General features: G+C 41.0%; 1 protein-coding gene across 9 annotated transcripts in view; it reads right to left on the reverse strand.

The window, feature by feature from the left end:
- Window positions 1–4,239: 4,239 nt before the first annotated feature.
- The window catches only part of INTS6L (integrator complex subunit 6 like), a 51,717-nt gene continuing 34,985 nt past the window's right edge, over window positions 4,240–20,971 (reverse strand). For 4 of the 9 annotated variants that reach the window (XM_060087126.1, XM_060087129.1, XM_060087125.1 and 1 more), the window contains 9 exons: window positions 16,997–17,091; window positions 15,921–16,031; window positions 13,490–13,708; window positions 12,328–12,451; window positions 10,835–10,977; window positions 8,957–9,191; window positions 6,851–7,225; window positions 5,885–5,978; window positions 4,343–5,172 (listed from right to left, as the gene is read on the reverse strand). In XM_060087126.1, coding sequence (XP_059943109.1) covers window positions 5,070–5,172; window positions 5,885–5,978; window positions 6,851–7,225; window positions 8,957–9,191; window positions 10,835–10,977; window positions 12,328–12,451; window positions 13,490–13,708; window positions 15,921–16,031; window positions 16,997–17,091 — 1,499 coding nt within the window. In that variant the 3' untranslated portion in view covers window positions 4,343–5,069. Of the gene's footprint in view, window positions 5,173–5,884; window positions 5,979–6,850; window positions 7,226–8,956; window positions 9,192–10,834; window positions 10,978–12,327; window positions 12,452–13,489; window positions 13,709–15,920; window positions 16,032–16,996; window positions 17,092–20,971 lie in introns of all 9 variants that reach the window. The other 5 variants (XM_060087133.1, XM_060087132.1, XM_060087128.1 and 2 more) reach the window with 5 other exon arrangements.

A 20,971-nucleotide genomic window follows, 5' to 3' on the forward strand; every position in this document is an offset into this window, starting at 1 on the left:
GTGGCGGGCTGCACAGGCTCCCGGGAGGGGAGGTGTGGATAGTGACCTGTGCTCGCACACAGGCTTCTTGGTGGCGGCAGCAGCAGCCGTAGCGTCCCACGCCCGTCTCTGGGCTCCGCGCTGATAGCCGCGGCTCGCACCCGTCTCTGGAGCTCCTTTAAGCGGTGCTCTGAATCCCCTCTCATTGTGCACCTCTGTAGCTTTATTTATTCTTTTGATTAATTTTTATTGGAGTATAGTTGATTTACAATGTTGTGTTAGTTTCTGCTGTACAGCAAAGTGAATCAGTTATACATATGCATATATCCACTCTTGTTTAGATTCTATTCCCATATACGTCATTACAGAGTATTGAGTAGAGCTCCCTGTGCTATACAGTAGGTCCTTATTACTTACCTATTTTATATATAGTCGTGTGTGTATGTCAATCCCAATCTCCCAATTTATCCCACCCCCCCCTTTTCCCCTGGTAACCATAAGTTTGTTTTCTACATCTGTGACTCTATTTCTGTTTTGTAAATAGGTTCATTTGTACCTTATTTTAGATTCCACATATAAACAGTATCATATGATATTTGTCTTTCTCTGTCTGACTTACTTCACTCAGTGTGACAATATGTAAGTACATCCATGTTGCTGCAAATGGCATTATTCCATTCATTTTATGGCTGAGTAATATCCCATTGTATACATGTACCACATCTTCTTTATCCATTCCTCTGTCAATGGACATTTAGGTTGCACTGTAGCTTTACAGCAAGTCTCGAACTCAGGTAGCATCAGTCCTCCAACTTTGTTCTTTCCCTTCAATATTGTTTGCTTCACCATATAAACGTTAGAATCAGTTTATCTATATCCACAAGAGGACTTGCTGGGATATGGATGGGGATTGCAGTGAATCTATAGATCAAGTTGGGAAGAACTGACATCCTGACAACCAAAAGTTGGAGTTTTTAATTCTCAGACTTGTCCACACTGAGCACCTAGCAATTTGTCAGTTATACTTCAGGTTTTCCTACCCCAGCACTGGTTCTCACAGTGGTTTTCAGTCATGAATCTCTGCTCCAGTAAGCCATGACTCCCTGTTATTTGCCTGTCTGTCTCACCAATATTGGAGGTTTGCCCGATGTCCTCCCACTCTTACAGATCCAGTCTGTTCAGTCTTTTACTTGTTGGGACAGAGTGGTGGCTTCCAAGCTCTTTACATGAGGAACCAGAAACCAGAAGTCAGTGATTTAAAAAAAACAAACCAAAAAACCCCACTCTTACATCTTATAATTTTGTGTGTCAGGAATTTGAGCATGGCTGAGATTGGCAATCATTCTGCCCCATATGGCATCAAGTGGTGTCAGATGGCAGCTGGGCTGCTCTGGAGCATTTTGTTGCTGTAAATTGTACATAAATTCACCATTTTATTTTTCTGGCCACGCCACGTGGCTTGTGGGATCATAGTTCCCTGACCAGGGATTGAACCCAGGCCCCTGGCAGTGGAAGCGCAGAATCCTAACCACTGGACTGCCAGGGAATTCCATAAAATTTACCATTTTAAAATGTACAGCTCAATGGCATAAAGTACCTTCACACAACGTTGTGCAGCCATCACAGAACTATCTGGTTCTAAAAGTGTTCTACTATCCTAAAAGGAAACGCCATCAGCAGTCATCCCCATTTCCCCCTTCCCCAGCCCCTCACAACCAGTTATCTACTTTCAATCTCTATGGATTTGCCAGTTCTTGATACTTCATATAAATGGAATCATACAATATGTGCGCTGTTTCCTCTGGCTTCTTTCACAGCATACTGCTTTCAAAGTTCAACCATGCTGTACCATGTATCAGTACTCCATTCCAATTTCTCTGCATCCTCTGCACCTGTTCTTTCTCTTTTTGATTATTACCATCCTAGTAGGTGTGAAATGGTATCTCATTGTGCTTTTGATTTGCATTTCCCCAATGATGAATGATGCGGAGCTTCTTTTCATGTGCTTGTTGGCCATGTGTATATGTTCTTTGGAGATATGTCTTTTCAAGTTCTTTGCCTATTTCTTCCTTAGATTATCTTTATGTTGTTGAGTTGAAATAATTCTATTTATATAATGGACACTAGACCCTTATCAGATATGTGCTTTGCAAATATTTCCCCTTATCCTATGGGCTGCCCTGTCACACTCTCTTGATTGAGTCCTTTGACGCACAAGAGCTTTGAATTTTAATGAAGTCAAATTATATTTTTCTTTTGTTGCTTGTGTGTTTGGTGTCTTATTTAAGAAACCATTGCCAAATCCAAGGTCATAAACTACTACTCCAAAGTTTCCTTCTTAGAATTTTATGGTTTTAACTCTTATAGGTAGGTACTGATTCATTTTAATTAATTTTGGTATATGGTATGAGGTGAGGGTCCGACTTCTGTTACTGATTTCTGGTTTGACTCCGTTATGGCAAAGAAGATTTGTTGTATGATTTCAATGTTATAAAATTTATTGAGACTTGTTTTGAGGCTTAATATATGGTCAACCCTGGAGAATACTCCATGAGTACCTGAGAAGAATATGTACTTTGCTGTTGTGGTGTGGGGTGTTGTATAGGTGTCTATTAGACCTAATTGGTTTATAGTGCTGTTCAAGTCCTCTATTTCCTTACTGATCTCCTTTTTTATTAAATATAATTTTATTTATGGATTTATTTTTGGCTGCGCGTGGGCTTTCTCTACTTGTGGTGAGTGGGGCCTACTCTTCGTTGCGGTGAGTGGGCGTCTCTTGTGGTGGCTTCTCTTGTTGCGGAGCACGGGCTCTAGGCGCACGGGCTTCAGTAGTTGTGGCACGTGGGCTCCATAATTGTGGCTCGTGGGCTCTAGAGCACAGGTTCAGTAGCTGTGGCACACGGGCTTAGTTGCTCCTCAGCATGTGGGATCATCCCGGACCAGGGCTTGGACCCATGTCCTTGCATTGGCAGGCGGATTCTTAACCACTGTGCCACCAGGGAAGTCCCTCCTTACTGATCTTCTAACTAGTTGTTCTTGTCATTTATTTTCCTGACCCTAAAGGTTAGCCAGAGGTGAAATCTTAAGGTCTTCTCTGGTCTTTTCTGATTGAGTCCTGCCCTGGGCATGCACATGGCTTTCTACATAGCCACATACACATGGAAGCATTTCAAAGCCCTTCTTCTCCAAAGTATCTCACTCCTCAGTTTTTCTTTCCAGGATTCTGGCATGTCTGTTGTTTGCCGTAAGCATCAGCAGCTTACTCACTTGCCTTTCAATGTTTCTGAGGAACATCCTTCACATAGCTGCTTCTCCACTCTAAAAGAGCTTAGAGTTAAGACAACAGAAAAGCAAAAAATCCCCTTGCGTCAGTCCTTCAGGGAGCCTTCTAGACAGCTTTAAACAAACACAATTCCTTGGGAGTAAGGTCTACTCTCCTCCCTCCTGAGCCACGAACCCTCACTTGGGATGCAGGCTGACATCTTCAAGACCACTGCTCTACTAGGGAAGGGCTGGGGCAAGAATAACTTAAAATGCCAGCAAATTCTCCTGTCACATTTCATGGCTCTTCTTCAGACTTAACATTCGCATGGTTGCTGTAAACTGCTGATGATCTTCCAGAGTTCCAATAAACTTGATTCCGATCATTGTTTTCCCAGTGTTTCCAGTGTTTCTGGAGTACCCTACTCAGAGTGCCCTACACCACCATGTTCACCAATATCACTCAGTTCCGTGAGTGACGTTTTGAAGTTTACATCCTTCTGCTAACATCTTAATTTAACAGTGTGGCGGCTTCCCTGGTGGCGCAGTGGTTGGGAAGCCACCTGCCAAGGCAGGGGACATGGATTCGAGCCCTGGCCCAGAAAGATCCCACATGCCACAGAGCAACTAAGCCCATGTGCCACAACTACTAAGCCTGCACTCTAGAGCCCCTAAGCCACAACTACTGAAGCCCGCGTGCCTAAAGCCCGTGCTCCACAACAAGAGAAGGCACTGCAATGAAAGCCTGTGCAACGCAACAAAGAGTAGCCCCTGTTCGTGGCAACTACAGAAAGCCCGCGTGCAGCAACGGAGGACCCAACGCAGCCAAAAAATAAAGAAGTAAAGAAATAAAATAAATCTATTAAAAACAACAACAGTGTGCACTTTTTTTCTGAAAGGAATAACAAATCAGAAGAAACAGAAAGCTAGAAAATTCTCTAGCATCAGGAACCTTGTGAAAAATCAATAAAATGATTTATTTTATATATGCAGGTCAAAATCTCTTTGTACACTTAAATTTTGCAAACTAATACAAAGATAACAATACTGCTCCATATAAACCTTTGTATAAACATTAAAGGAAATATATCCATTATTTTTCCTTTTAGTGCTTCTGAAGCACAGAATGCACAAGTCCACCTGAAGACGTTCTGTCGTCACATGCCAGAACAAATGTCAGGGGTTGAGGCAGCCTCAGGTGCACTTTGTAATGTCTCTAGACAAAATAGAACAGAGTTGGAGGTAGATTGTTTGGTGACTCCCCCTGACCCTCCCACGGAGAAATAAGTTACCCAAATAGCAGCTTACTTACTCTTTGATCCAAACTGTCCTCAATATTGCATGGTTTTAAAGGCACAACTAGGAATGGTTGAAAACTTTGTTCAGCACACACAAGATTACCAGTTGGCCTCTGAACACCTATTCTTTCTAAAGGACATAGTAAGAGCACCAAGTAGTGCCCCACCTGCACGTGGCCCCTAGTCACTCTGGAAATGCCCAGGACGGCCAAGTTCAAGAGTGAACCCTTATCACATGTGGTAGGGGCGACAGGGTTGACTGATTTTAACCTGCTGGCTTAATAACATCACCTTCCTCAATTGGGAAAAGTAACAACAAAACAACCAACTAATACTTTCAAAGAAAACTCATAGGGCAAAAGCCAGCTTTTACTGCCAGAGAATCTGAAAACAAAAAGCTCCACTGCTATTTCTTAGCCTCTGGAAGGCAGTTCCCTTGACTAAAACATCATAGGATAGTCAACAATATCCCATTCCATCCTACAACACAGAACACTTATTCTTTTTTCCTCCTTGGTCTTTGCGTTAACATCATAATCTCCTGTTGATGTGATTAACGTTCTTGAGAAGGTGATGGGATTCTATTTTTTCTAGTACCTTCTCAAGGTACTGAATTAAGACTCGTCTTTTGAACCTAAAAAAGAAAAAGAAATTTTATTAATCAAAAGGTCCTTAAAGCATTTATGAAGCACGAGGCACCGTGCAGGGTACAAAGTGGGACTGGCCATTCACATGGGAAATAGATAATATATGTCCGTGTAAACATAGGGCTTAGCTAATACCGAGATTACCAGCTGAGAGCCGAAGCCCACCTCAGACTGTGAGGAGTGCAGAAGGCTCCACAGACCTGGATGAATGAGTTGGCCTCAGGTAGTATTGATCTAGACGCCTCTGCAGACAGCCGTAACTATGACTGAGGGCCAGGGCTTAGGAGAGCAAGGCAGGACTTCCCTGGTGGCACAGTGGTTAAGAATCCGCCTGCCAATGCAGGGGACATGGGTTCGAGCCCTGGTCTGGGAAGATCCCCCATGCCGCGGAGCAACTAAGCCCGTGAGCCACAACTACTGAGTCCGCATGCCACAACTACTGAAGCCCACGTGCCTAGAGCCCGTGCTCCGCAACGAGAGAAGCCACTACAATGAGAAGCAACAAAGAGTAGACCGCGCTCGCTGCAAGTTGAGAAAGCCCGTGCACAGCAACGAAGACCCAACGCAGCCAAAAATTAATTAAATAATTAATTTTAAGAAAAGAAAAAAAAAGCAAGGCAGCACCAATCCCTCCGCCTATCTTGCACTGGGCCCTCCTGCTTAAAAAAAACACAATGAAGAGTTCCTCTTTACACCCACCTTGCAGCTTCCTTGATGGTAAATTCAATAAATTGTTTCCTCACTGCAAGAGGTCCTTGCACTCCTTCAAGCAAAATGAAAATTCTTTCATACTCTGAAGATAATAAAAAAATTACTATTTTGAAAAATATGGATGAAACATAAAATTCAATCTTTACACATCATCAGTAATCATTCCTTGAGTGTGGAAAGTTAGGTATAGTTTATTTGAAACACTCAAATCAAGACATCTGAACATATCTGCTAGGGAAACTCTAAACGATAATTAAATGTGATCTGCTGAATAATGGTCCCCCAAGTTGTCCATGTCCTAATTCTGAGAACCTGTGAACATGTTACCTTATATGGCAAAAGAGACTTTACTTTGCAGATGTGATTAAGTTATGGCTCTTGAGATGGGGAGATTATCCATCTTTATACATGTTGCCCAACGTAACCACAAATAACTTTATAAAAGGGAGGCAGTAGAGCTGGTCAGAAAGAAAAGATGTAAGGGTGGGAGCAGAGGTTAGAGAGGAGAGAAGGGGCTAAGTTGCTGGCTTGAAGATGGAGGGAGGGCCCACGAGCGAAGGAACACAGGCAGCCTGTAGAAGCTGGAAGAGGCAAGGAAACAGATTCTCCCTTGAGCCTGCAGAAGGAACCCTGGCCTGCCAACACCTTCATGCTAGCCCAATGAAAATAATTTCAGACCTGACTTCCACAACTCTAAGATAATACAGTTTTGAGCCACGAAGTTTGCGATAACTGGTTACAGCAGCAAAAGGAAACTATTACAGCAAGTAAGGGGAAAAAGAGAAAGGTGTATTTGGGTCTTTTTTTAGGTAAGGCGGGAGGAATCATTTTAAATTATGTGAAAACCCAATACTTCCCAAAAATGCACCTCAAGAGATACCTTGAATCTATTCTGAATCCTAACAGGAAAGGGACCGCCATTATATTATTAACAGATGCTCTTTCACTACTTACTTCGCCCAAATTTTCGAACTTCCTTCATTAACTGGTGTTTTATATCAGCATTGATTCCTTGTGCCATAGCAGGAGTTATTTGCGATGTATTTGGCCCAGTTTCCAAAGCAGATGTTGCCGAGACTTTTCGATCATCTACAGAGACATTGCAGATCTTGGTTCCTCCTACGAGTGCATTACTACCAGGATTGTGCATCAGGTCATCTTTCCTGAGACTAGTGAAATCATCAGACAGAGAATCCACTTGGTCGGGCAGGATACTATCTCCTGCCACGTTCACAAGCTCTGGGGCAGCAGACTTTGACAAGCAGCCATCGGGTGGGATTGGACCATATTCCATCTTCACCTCATCAGCATCGTGAGTGGCAGTAACATCTGGAAACCAAATTAACAAGTGGAGCTGTGATGTAGGTGCATTATGGCAACCCCTCAGGGACAGCCCGGTGCTCCTCAGTGTTGAGGAAATTGTTTCATAAAGCAAGAGGACGTACCAGATGGAGCCTGAGACCCCTCAAATTGAGCTCAGGAAAGTAATACGACAAACACACTTTCTTCTCTTCATGGCACCATGAATGCATATGGAAACCAAGTAAGACAGTACAACTAATAAAGAGGCTCAGGTCCCTGGTGCTGAGGGTTTAGCTGCAGCTTGTGCTTTACAAGCTGAAAAGCAGCACGTCTCACTTGGTGTCATGATTTCTGTCCTTTACCTATGAAATGCCATGCTCTACCGAGCTTGACATCAGATTATATGCCCCCCCCCCGCCAAACTCCCGCCTCTCTCCCTCAAAAGTTCTGAGGAAACACAGGGGGTGGCCATTAGATCTGAAGGTTCTGTATGGCCCCCATCACCCCACCCCAAATCCCTGTCAGTATATGATCCTCCTCATCCACCTCTTCTCTCTCAGAAGCGTGAGTTTCTTTTTACTCCGGGTCTGACACCTCTTCTCCATTGACTCGTCCTGCTCTGTGCTGGGGGCCGTGCCAGGAGCTGGGGAGCGGCAGCCAACAGGACAGATGCCACCAATACCCGCCCTTATGGAGCTTCCATGCTCATGGGGAGGCCAGGCAGTAAGTGTACAATGATCCAACAAAATTATTACAGTTTGAATTTGTGTTAGGGAAGAAGTAAGCAGGGATGGGACAGAGAGCAGGAGGGGGAGCCCCAGTGCACCACGTGTTTGGGAAGTCCCTCCTGAGGAGGCGTCCTTTGGGCAGAGCCTGGAGGAGGAGAGAGAGCCGGCCTGTGCACATGCAGAGGAAGAGCTCCAGGCTGCGGCAAGGGCACGTGCAGAGCCCCGGGGAGGGGACTGGCCAGGGAGCACAGAGCAAAAGACAGAGGCAGAGAGAGCAAGGAGGAGACGACAGGCCACGTGTTAGGAGAGGTTGGCGGGGCCAGGTCGTGCACAGCTGGTAGACCACAGTCGGGAGTTCAGATTGTGTTCTGAGTGCCTGGGAAAGGTGATGATGGGTCTTCAGGATGGAAGTGGCATGATCTCATTTCTGTGTTGGCATGATCACTTTGTCTGCAGGGCAGGAAGTGACTTAGATGTGGAGAAGATGGGAAGTAGTGAAATCAGATAAGAAGCTATTGGAGTAGCTTGGTGTCATGAGGGCAGCACAGATCAGAGGAATGGTGACAAAGTGGGATGCGGGATTCATATTGGGCATCATCCAGTGGAATGGAGGAGGCTGGGTCAGACTGCACTGGGTTGGAGCATAGAGAGGAATTGAGGACACAGAGCACACATGCAGACCCATCCGTTATTGAGCCCATTTGCTCCTACTGACTCAGCAACTCCAAATGGCTGCACTTCCTTCCGCCTTGCCCTGGCAAAGCAAACAGGCGTATCTCTTGCCATTTCTCCAACTTGTGTTAATTACTATGTAAGTACGGATCTTCCTCCCCTCATATATATTGAGATCCTTGAAACATGGTCTCCACTCCCCATGGGGCCCTTTGTACCTACCACATAGATGGCTTAATAATGGTTTACTTAATGAACTAAATCTGAATACAAAAGAAATGAATACAAAGGAAAAGAAAATTGTTTAGTGTCTTAGTCCTCTAGGGGCCATAAGGAAATCACAACCACTACTCTATACCTGTATGTACAAGGGTGGGTTTTATGAGGTTTGGATAAGATGGGAACCACGAGGCTGAGGGTGGTCCCTTTCCGCCCACGTGGTTAGTTACAGTAGGTGGTGTTTGTGGTTTCCTCAACAGCAGGGACATACTCCGCCTTCTCTTAGATGTCAGAGGACTGCTGGGTTCTCCAGGACGTTTCACTTTGTTTTGTGGCCCTGTTACAAACTCATCTGCTTCATCAATCATCATTCCCTAGAAAACATCAATGAACATATTCCATTAAAGACAACACTGCAAGAACTCTTCACATGCATATACAATCATACGCTGCATCAGCAATATAGATCTTAATCATGGGCCAAAGATTTGCCATACCCCACAGAGACTGTTCTCAGAAAACGCTACTCAATTTCAATCTAGTTTAAGTGGAACGAGGAGGAAACTTGTTGTAAGGTCAAACATAACACAATCATGATTAACCAGAAAGCTTGGGGAATGAGCAACTCGATGAGAGTTCCAAAGTGGGAATGAACCCAGTGACCTTTCTGAAGATACAAACCATTTTGCATCAACCCTTGGTAAGGGAAGTCATTCCCTTTTGTGTGCTTTAAACACATCCTTAAGAAATATTGATAGTTACTGTACAGAATGCTGCATGAAAATGGTGAGGGGCAGGTAGATGGAAAATGTCATTCCCCCAACAGCAATCTCACAGAGATTCAAATATGTCCACCTTGGTGCTGGACAGAAATGAGGGAGGGGGCTTTTCACCCTTGGGAATAGATAAAAGATGAGAGCCAGCGGTATAGAAGTTTAACTAAAAGCTGTTCTCATCCAAGGATGAGAACCCAAGAATGTGCGCTCCCATTATTTGAATAAAATCATGATAAATGACTTTTCCAAAGCATTTCCCAAAGCAAAACAGTACATAAAGGGGAAAACATAGTCACTGAGCATGTACCACGTGTCAGGTAATGTTCTAAATGGTGTACGGGTACTAACTCAATACTCCAGAGCTCTATTAGTTAGGTGTCATAGTTATCTCCAGTGCTACAAATGAGGAAACCAAGACACAGAAAGATTAAGAAAAACTCCAGTTAATTGAAGATTCAGGTGAAGCAGAATACCTTTCAGTCTACTTTTGTTACAGAAGACATTATTGCATGGTCTGCACCTTTATAACAATGGTCTCCTCCATGAATGCAGATATAATCTCCATTTGTCTTCATGCTTATATGGTCAAGTCAGTATATCTCTCACTGATACACACAGAGATACACACACACACACACACACGTGCACACACACACATCTCACATGTATATCTCAGGCACACATCTCACATGTAGAACAAGCCAACAAGGCAACACCACTTAGTACTTCATATTTCAAGAGGAATACTTTATAACTGTCTAGATACAGCACTAGAGATCTGAATAATGTAAACAGAGGAAATAAATGGTGATCTGAATATTAAAGGAATTAGTGTGTGGAGGTGGGAACAAATACAGACTCTGGAGCTGGAAAGACGGGGGTTCAAATCCTGGCTCTTGTCAGTTGTGTCACTCGGGGTGAACCATTTGACCACTATGAGCTGTGATTTCATATTATAGGGCAGATAGTAGTACTCATCTGCAGTTGTGAGCACTCAATGTTATCACTTAAAATATCAGCTCCTACTACGTACGCAATAAATGCCAACTATCACTTTTTTTTAACCAACACACCCTTGCATAAGGAGGCTCCCACTTTCCATTCACAAAGAGCCCTGGAGGCATATTTTATCTCTTAAACAAACAGAAGGAGAACCTCTGATTTACGTACATGTTGCCAAGAAGAAAGGAATTATTGCAAGAATATCACGATTTAGGCAGACATAGAAATAGATATCCCACCTTCTTATCTTGTTTAAATGGATTGCCAAAAGTATGTAGTCTTTTTGGTTGATCTGGATCAATCTCTCGAAGTGGAGAAGCCAGTGTCTTTAGATATTCCTGATAGTTACCCATTTGTGCGACTGGAACACTATGAAGGGAATCTGCAAAATCACCGGAAAAGCAACAGATACTATACAGCAGAAGTGTGTGGTCCTTTTGAGAGGACATGATCATAGTCTGATTTAGCATTGTGTATCTTGGCAACCGATAGTCTAAAATCTTGAATCTAGCAGCCTAGGATCTAAAATCATCTCTCTTCATCCCATTATCACTCAGTCTACCATCACTACGGCCTATAAGCTCAAATCCCTAGGGCAAGAACAGCTCCCTCACTCTTCATACCAGGTTTGAGAATGGGCTGACATTCCCTATACCATCATCCCAACTCAAAACCCCATATTTTGTGTTTTAAAGAGCCTAGGCTCAGGGCTTCCCTGGTGGCGCAGTGGTTAAGAATCCACCTGCCAATGCAGGGGACATGGGTTCAAGCCCTGGTTCGGGAAGATCCCACATGCCATGGAGCAGCTAAGCCTGCGCGCCACAACTACTGAAGCCTGCACTCTAGAGCCCGTGCTCTGCAACAAGAGAAGCCGCCGCAATGAGAAGCCTGCGCACTGCAACGAAGAGTAGCCCCTGCTCGCCGCAACTAGAGAAAGCCCGCACGCAGCAACGAAGACCCAACGCAGCCAAAAATTAAATTAAATTAAAAAATAAATTTATTTTTAAAAAAGGAGCCTAGGCTCCATGGTTTTCTCTTATCATCCAGAGAATCTTGGTTAGTGGGCCTCACCCTCTCGGAAAATTTGATTAGATCTACAGGCTCTCTTCCTAGAAAAGTCCCCCCTGACAAAACAACAAAAACAAAAACAAAATGATGTATAATTTCAGGAGGTTGGTCAGGCTAAGATTTGCACATTTTAATGGACAAATGACCCTGCTTAAAACGAGCAAAATGGAGTAAAGGGGAATTACACACCGTCACCAATTATCCTAGACAATATCAGGTTCATTCTTTTCCTGTAAATGAGGAACTTGGATTCATCACAGTAGGCTGGGCGGTATAGCGTCGGGGCATGCAATTTCCGGAATCTGATAGACCTAGGTTCTGCCACTTTCCAACTCACTAAACCTGGGCAAACTACTAAAATGCTCACTCTCAGTTCCAATGTCCATAAAAATGGTCATAAAAACAGCATCTGTCTCATGGGGTTGTTTTGAGACTTACAAGAGCTAAAACGTGTAGTGTAATATATGCACCGATTAATGCACACTTCCCCTTAAACCCAAGAACAGTAAACTTGTGCCTGGGTAGCTGAAGGGATTCAGGGAAAAGAGGCATTATAGATATTAAAGTATTACAAAATAACTTACTTGTTATGCAATAAACATCTTCGTGAGAGTCAGACTTGACATTTTCCTAATCAACAAAAAGTACTTCTTTGTTCACTTACCTTCATCTTGACCAACAATAAACTTGTGTGTTTTCAGCAGATTGGATCGCATTCTGGTTAACTGGTCTAAAAGACCTCTACGTGGAATATCATAAGCATTTCTATATGTCTGAGGTTTCAAATCCTATTTGAAATGAAATAATTTCAGTTACTCCTGAGGCTTTTAATATAGAAATATAATTCCTAATCCTCTTAAAATCTTAGTGAAGAGAGGGATATTCCTTACAGCTAACTACAGTAGAATTTTGCCAGTGGAAAATTTGCCTTCGCTGGCTCTGTTCTGAATTCTAATACACCCGCAGAGCATTAAAGCCACTGGGAATATCCTTTTTCAATATGTCATTTAAAACATCAAATCCTGAGATTTGTGCCGCGGGCAGCCTTGCAGGCCCACTGTTTGTAATCTAGATGTAGTCCGCCGGCAGCCACGGAGGTGAGCTGCTGGGATGTCCATCCGGGAAGCAGTGGCTGATCCTACAAGGGCTGCAGTGATCTGAGCACCTCCAGCCCCAGTACCTTTGGGATCTGGGGCAGCATTGGAGCCCAGGCTGTGCTCTTCCCCAGGCTGCCCCCAGCCAGTGATGGAGAATGATGGGGGATGTTAGGGCCTGGCCAGTTCTGCCCAACGTGGACCTCCTTTATGGGAAATCGTGGCGCCAGGCTTCCCTTCTGGGCTGGTTAAGATTTTCTACAAGCTATACTGATGTCTGAGGCTCTTCATACCCATTCCTCCTTCCTTCCCCCATCCTCTCACAAGTGTTAGTTCAGCAGTGTAATCTGGTGGTTAGCAGACATTTGGTCCTGTCCAAAATGTCTGTACAACATTTGGTCCACGCCAGAGGTCCTTGATAATTGGTCACACTTGGTCCTGTCCAAAATGTCCAAGGAGACATGTGGTCCACACCAAAGGGTCCTTGATATTTGGTTCTGTCCCAAACCATTTGACATGAACCAAATATGTGCATGGATATGTTTTGGATCGAACCAGATTTCAAGGACCTTTTGGTGTGGACCAAATGTCTTATGGACATTCTGTATAGGACCAAATGTTCTGCAAGGGATCTGAAAGCTCTCTCTGCTTACTCTTGTTCCTTCTCCCCTTTATCTTTCACAGACCTTACCACCCCCCTACCCCAAACAAGCTATTTATGTCACAGTTTACCTTGTTTAAGAGCCCTATTTGGAAGCCGGCAAATTCTTTGGTATTCAATTCTGCCAGTCTCGGTGCTGTTTCTCCTATGATTTCTTTCAATAGTTTTCTAAAATTTTTATTGTGAGTCAAGGACACTCCACCTCCAGAATGATTTTTCACTTTGATTCCAATTTCCTGGGGAGGTTTCTTCCCCACTGATGCTAGTATTCGTTCTGACTCTAGTTTGGTCTAAAATGAAAGTACATGGTACGTTATGAAAAGATCTATACTATCACTATTGTTTTTACTACTTAAGAAAGATAATACTTTAAGAACCCCATTGAACAAATTTCAATCGCAAATCACAGAAAAACGGATAATTAAACATTTTCCTGTGCTTCTCTGTACTACCACAGCAAACAGAGAGAGGGGGCTAGAAAGACAAATAATACACTTTTTTTCTCTTGTCTAGTGTCAAAATTATGATTGAATCATGGAGAGAATGAAAACCATGGGTAAGAATTACATTCATAGACATGTAAAGTCACATTTTGTTACTGTAAAATCTAGTCTAAGTCAACATATTCATTTCGGACCCAGACATAAAGGGTAAAACTCTGTACTTATAAAAGTACACTAGTGCTAAAATTCAGATTACATAGATTGCATTATATCTGAAAAAAACTTATAGTGTTTATTTCTAATATCAGACCACCCCCCAAAAAGTAATACTTAACAAATATTACCAAGTAAATAATTTGTAATATGTACTCAGTAAGCTTCTTACTAACTCACAACAAAAAAATCCTCTTAATAGACACTATTATACCATATTGATAAATATTGCTTGAGAATGTACTGTAGCAATATATTTGTGCATATTTCGTGATTTACATACATCTGAGATGGTTCAAAGAACACTGGTGACATAGAGTTATTAAATTAGTAATTAAATTAGTAATTAGAGCTAGTATAAATTAGTAATGGTCTTTTCTTTTTCTCTAAAAGGTGGAATTCCACCAATGTCCAGTAAGCCCAAATTAATTTTGAATTTCTTGTGGTTTGGTCAGAGATATTCATAAATTTTCCCTAATTATTGGAATTAAGTATGTTTATTATCTTTTTAAAAATTTAGTCATGAAATAAGGGATAAGAGCAAATGAAGGGTCTGTTTCCACAAATTGGTCCTGAAAGGTCATTGATAAAACTATACAAGCAACGTGTCCCAGAAAGCCCCAGAACTTGCATGAGTTTCAACTCTGTTCACTATTCTTCCTTCTGGCCATACCCTGCTGACACAGCCTTAAAGGCCTAAGGTAAACATCAAATAAAAAAATATAAATCAATAGATCAATAAATAAATAAATAACCAAAACAAAACATTTAACAACAACAAAAATCTTTTAGCAGAGAGGGAAAGGGGTTAAGGGGACACTTGATAGATCAGAAATCTGGGTTTGCCTTTACTTTCTTTTGCATTTATGAGCACACTGGTCTGGTAGGAGCTGGTAAACTCCAGACTATACTTAAGTTTTTGCCAGTTCCTAGCAAGGTGTGTCAGCATCCCAAATTGTGGAGTCATTTTAGTTCTTTGGTGTCAGAAATCTGACACTTATTTGCTCTGACACTTATTTGATCTGTTTTCTAAAGGCCCAACTTTGAAACATATCCAACTTGAAGCATTATTGTCACTGCAAATGCTACTACTATTCCCTACCTGGGAATACATTTGTGCACAAGAAGAAAGTAAAGCTGCTGCGTTAATTTGTCATACAACATAACACATTTGTATGGCAGTAAAGCTCTAACTCAGTAGTTCTCAAACATTTCCACCCTGCAAGAATGGGCTAGGTAGAGGTGAGAAGTATGATAAGTAGGGGTGAGTGGAGGATGAGGTACTAATAGAGAGGGGCAGGCAAGGGACAAGGTGAATAATGGCAAATGAGGTGGGGGAACAGATGGAGGGCCTGTCACCCTCCAGTGTGAGGAACACTGGTCTCATCTCCCCCTCTCCAAGAGAAAGCATACTGATATTTGTTGCCTAAAAACGCATTTCAGGCAAGTCATTAATCACACCATGCCTCAGTGTGCTGACCTAAAAAGGGGGATGCTCTAGCCCAACGTGATTTGAGGAGAAACTAGGTTGAGGATAGACAAAATGTGACCCATGGATAATTCTATTAAGCCTCTGCCCCTCCTAGGCCACAAAATATCAACCAGCTTGTGGGTAGAACAAACTGGCAAGCGAAAGGAGAAATGGCACAGCATCAAATGATACTGACAGACCCTTAACTGCAGTTTAATGGTGAAGCTAGAAGCCATAGAGAATCACATTATTACTAATCCATAAAGTGTAGAAATATATACACATTTAATTTGAAAATTACAGTTATACTAAAGAATAAGGAAATGCACTTCTGAGGGCAAAGGATTTTTGTTTGTTTGTTTTTACCAATACTACCTGTTGGCTGAGTTTTTTAAGGTAAGAGATAACACTGTAACTAAGTCCACAATCTAAATTATCTGATATCAGATTTGGAGCTCCCATCATCCTTAGTGCTTTCTTTAATGGCTATAAGGAAACAAAATACACAACAGTAAGAATAGAATAAATCTTAAAATACTCAAACTTCAGTTATAAGGGGCAAAGGGACATGATTCATTTCTTAGAAGTCAAGGTGCTGCACATAAAACCAAACATGGAACATTAAAAAGTGGCAATGAAAATAGCAGAAAAGTAAGGAGCAGAAAGTAAAAAAATCAGAAGAGAGTGGGATAAGAAGAGCAAGTAACAGCAAATTCAAACAGGTAAATTGCTTTCAGTCTTAATTCCCAAGTCATAAAATCATTTCACATTGCATTTTATTGTGCACCCCATTCCTGCCATGGTAAATACTAACACACCCCAATTTCTCCTCCCAGTGACACCAATGGTACCACTTAAGGTTCTGCCTTTTCACCTCTAGAAACTTGGCTTAAAGTTTACCACATCCACCTCTGAAATGATTTTGATAATCTTGATTTAGATTATATGACTAGTTCAAAATAATTATGAATATTTTTTCTCAAATTGTAAAAATCCAAATGACACCAAGTGATTTTTTACTCTTTTTGGATTCCCTCTAACCAGTGCCCCTACTTCATGCTGTGTCTAGGACACATTTAACAAGCCATAAGTAAATATAATGTCTTCAGGTTGTTTGTTTTTTTTTCAGAGGAAAACCCAATAGTGCGAATTTCTAGAGTTAAAAAGGGAAGTTGATATAATACATAAATCCAGTCATATTTTTCTTAAATTCCAAAATTATAATTTCACAAGGTTAGTTTTTATAAGAGAAACATAGATGTGTTTTATAACAATAACCATGGCAGTTAAAGGAAATAAAATAAGCAGTTCTCTTTTGTGCCGCCATGACATCTCCAAGCTCTTACACATAATTTGAGAAGACAATGGCGACCCAAATTTACAAATTAAAAAAAAAACTATCTTATTTCAGGGGTGAAGTTTTTGATTGATTGGATAGAGTTAATACATACTAATAAGTAGTATGGAGGCAGAGTTTTTAAGTAGCTGTCGAAAGCCTGTCGCCACTTCACATTTGGCTTAAGCTTGTGAACTTTAAACAAGTCATCTGCAAGAGAAAATCCAAGAAAATATTATACTATTCCAGTCCTAAATTCCAAGATCTAAATCAAGCAACCCACATCTATTATATCATTTCCTAGAAATTTTCAGTTTCAATTACATTAGATGAACATTTCATTGGAGTTTATTTGATTATCTTTTTTTGGTACTATGTACCAAAATTATATATAGCAGTTTTCTAGAAAATGAAATAAATTCTCAGGTTACATATTCATCTTCCATCTGTGAAGCTACATAAAATATAATATTAAAACACTGACTCTGATCTATGTGAAATATTATCTTACATATTGGTAACTCTAGTGTAGTAATTTTCACCTGAGAAGGAATCCATGGTCACTGGTGGATGGAATATTTCTTTTATTTAAATAGAAAATGTTAAAACAACAACAACAAAATGAACTCATAGATACAGAGAATAGATTGGTGGTTGCCAGGGGTGGGGGTGGTGTGAAATGGGTGAAGGGGGTCAAATGGTACAGACTTCCAGTTATAAGATAAATAAGTTATGGGGATGTAATGTACAACGTGATGATTATAGTTAACTACACTGTAGTGCATATTTGAAAGCTGCGAAGAGAGTAGATCTTAATATTTCTCATCACAAGGAAAGAATTGGAACTATGTGCGGTGATGGATGTTAACTAGATTTATTGTGGTAATCATTTTGCATTATATACAAATAACGAATCATTATGTTGCACACCTGAAACTAATAGAATATGTCAATTACACCTCAATAATTTCTGGGCAATGATGGCATGCTCTAAATTACGTTTTGGATTCTCCTTAATCAGTGTATATTTTGTTTATACATATTTCCCCCCTCTTCATTTCCTTGATTTCAGTGGTCAGGCATTTTGAGCCAAACTTTCGGTCTCTCAAACATTAGTTAACAATTGGCTGATGGCACTAGTAAAAGCAAGTAGAGATGTATGTTGAAGTTGAAAATTCTGTACAACTAAGTATGGTTCTTGAATATGGTGTATTATTAACACAACTAAAGATATTTTCCTTAAAAAAGCAGATATCCCGTATATTTTTACACTCAAATTTAATTATTTAAATAATCGAAATGCATTGTATACACTACATGGAAAATTCCCAAAATACCTCATTATTTCCTTCCAAGGATAAATTTTTTAATGTAATAATTCAAAATTGATATCCCCAGACATCAACCAACATGAACCTGCCACACTTACTATAAATATCAAAGACATTATAAATTCACTCTCTATATTGTTTCTTCATGTTTTACTGGCTTTTATCCAAAAAATAAATGCTTTCCTTCCAGGAACAAAACCATCCCTATGCCATATGCACAATTTCTCTACAAATGCACAATTTCTCTACAAATAGGGCTATTCTTTGAAATTCTGAATTTATTTGGTTTTCTTCCTTTTATTACTATAATAAATTATTCACTCCTGCTGAAACTAATTTAAATGAATTTACAAAGTCATAAAATGTAGGTCTTTTGTTCTTTTGGTACAGGGTAGAAAGAACAAAGGAAAAAAGATCTGAAGAGATTTCTGGCTCATTTAGGCATGCAAGTCCTTTAAAGACCATTCATACCTTGACAGAAAGGAACGGGAGACTGTGGAAATATCCTGTTATACCATGTCTTTGTGTGAAGTCTGTAGGGAATTAGGCAGATTTTGGAAACTAACTGACAAATGTAAATACCACAAGACTGAAGAGACATTTAGATATAAATAGATTAGACAATGAGAGTCAACAGTAGTCTTAATATTTCTAACAATGCCAATTGCAATGATTCAACCCAGGAGCCAATTTAGTCTAATTACTTCTTGTCGGATTTATTTTTTAATGGGGGCGAGAGGAAAAAAGAAAATCTTCCACAGACTACATCAAGGGTAGAGAGCAGTTAGGGTGACATGGCTTTAGTCACTATCTTTGTAGCTCAGAAAATGATTCCATGGTATTAGATTTCCATTCACATGCAGTCTCCAGGATGGTACAGTAAAAATATCATAAACAATCAGCTCATCCACATTTGAAAGATGAGATGAGAGTGTGGAACGAGAGTAAAATGACACTGCCGACACCTCAAAAATTACAGATATTTTCTCTTCCGGTTCCTTTCTCCCCATTTCCTGCTTCAAAAAGGCAGGGGTTTGAGTTCAAGCTCAGACACATACTATGTACTTAGCTCAGTGAGCTTTGAGAAATCACTTCACCTTTCTGTGCCTCCATTTTAGCCATAAAATGAGTTTAATGATAACTGCCTTTTCCCACAGGACTGTTCTGAGGAACTAGATCGTGTACGTGAAAACACTACATAAAATTTATAGGGGGCTTCCCTGGTGGCACAGTGGTTGGGAGTCCGCCTGCCGATGCAGGGGACACGGGTTCGTGCCCCGGTTCGGGAAGATCCCACATGCCGCGGAGCGGCTAGGCCCGTGAGCCATGGCCGCTGGGCCTGCACGTCCGGAGCCTGTGCTCCGCAACAGAAGAGGCCACAACAGTGAGAGTCCCGCGTACCGCAAAAAAAAAAAAAAAAAAGATTTATAAATAGCGTAAACTGTGAAGCACCGGATATATAGTGATGAATAAACATCAGATTATTCTCTTTTGGTTATTCTCTTTTCCTCCTCCTGATAATAACTGGTCTTAATATGGAGATGAACTTTATTTTTTACACAAGTCCCCAGTTCTTAATTTTTTTTTCAAAAAAGGTGACTGAATGTGGCATACTTAAGAAAAGACAAAAAAAAGACAAGTTGCTACAAATGCCTTAATTTCTGTAATTACAGATATATAAATATAAAATTTTTTTTCCTAATTTCCTGATTGAGAGATAATCTTGCCAACTGTGATAATCTGGTTACCTACCACCCTACTAACATGATTCTTATGGTAGCTCATTGATCTAATTAAGCCTCACTTATCTATCCCAGGTAAATTGTAATGCTTAAATAAACTTTTCTTGACTACTTTTCATGGAAATCTTGAATTAATAAAGAGGAAACAGGGGTCACTTTTATGGACAGTTATTGTACTGTGCAGTACTATAGTGATGTTCCAGACATCATAAAGTGTGTGTGACTTAACTTGATGACTTTTTACTAAATGCCCTGCCTACTAAAACTGCAAAACTGTCCTATATCTTTATATTATATCCTTAGTATGGAATAACAGTGCCTTCAAGAGCTACTGAGATAACATAGATATTAATAATGACAATAGTATTATTAATCAGACAATAGCACTTACTGTTTGCCAGGTGAGTTTGATGCAATTTAATTCTATTAATTCATTTAATCCCAACTAAATCCTTTTGAGGTAGGTACTATTATTATTCCCACTTTACAGATGAAATAGCTGAGGCACAGAGAGGTTAAGTATCTTATCCAGGGTCACAAAGCTAGCAAACAGCAGAGCCAGGATTCATTATCAGGGCAGCTATGCCCTACAGTTCAGACTGCTAATCACCATGGAGGCTACACAATCCAGAAATTGAAGTAATGGTGGAAGTATTGGTGGAAGCTATTTCAGAACCTCGACATGAAACCCAAGTTTGGGATTCAGGGGCACAAGAACCTCAGCCTCAAAGGGTGTGAAAACCCTATGCTCCTTGGAAGATACAGATTATAGAGAAGCCTAGAAATGGATATTCGAAGCCAAAGGGAAGAATGGGAACTGAGTCAAGGATGGGGTGGCCCTGAAGTGGATGTGTGGGGTCAGAGAAGGGGGAGGAATCAAAGATGCCTCTGGGGTTTCTGGTTTGGGATGTTTGCAAAGGGATAATGATGCTCTAGGCAGGGGTGGATAGAGCCCCTACCCAAAATGACCAGATATAAGATTTGCAAACTTTTCCCCATTTCATACGTTGCCTTTTG

The sequence above is a fragment of the Mesoplodon densirostris genome, chromosome X, assembly GCF_025265405.1.
Source record: "Mesoplodon densirostris isolate mMesDen1 chromosome X, mMesDen1 primary haplotype, whole genome shotgun sequence".
NCBI classification, from domain to species: Eukaryota; Metazoa; Chordata; class Mammalia; order Artiodactyla; family Ziphiidae; genus Mesoplodon; species Mesoplodon densirostris.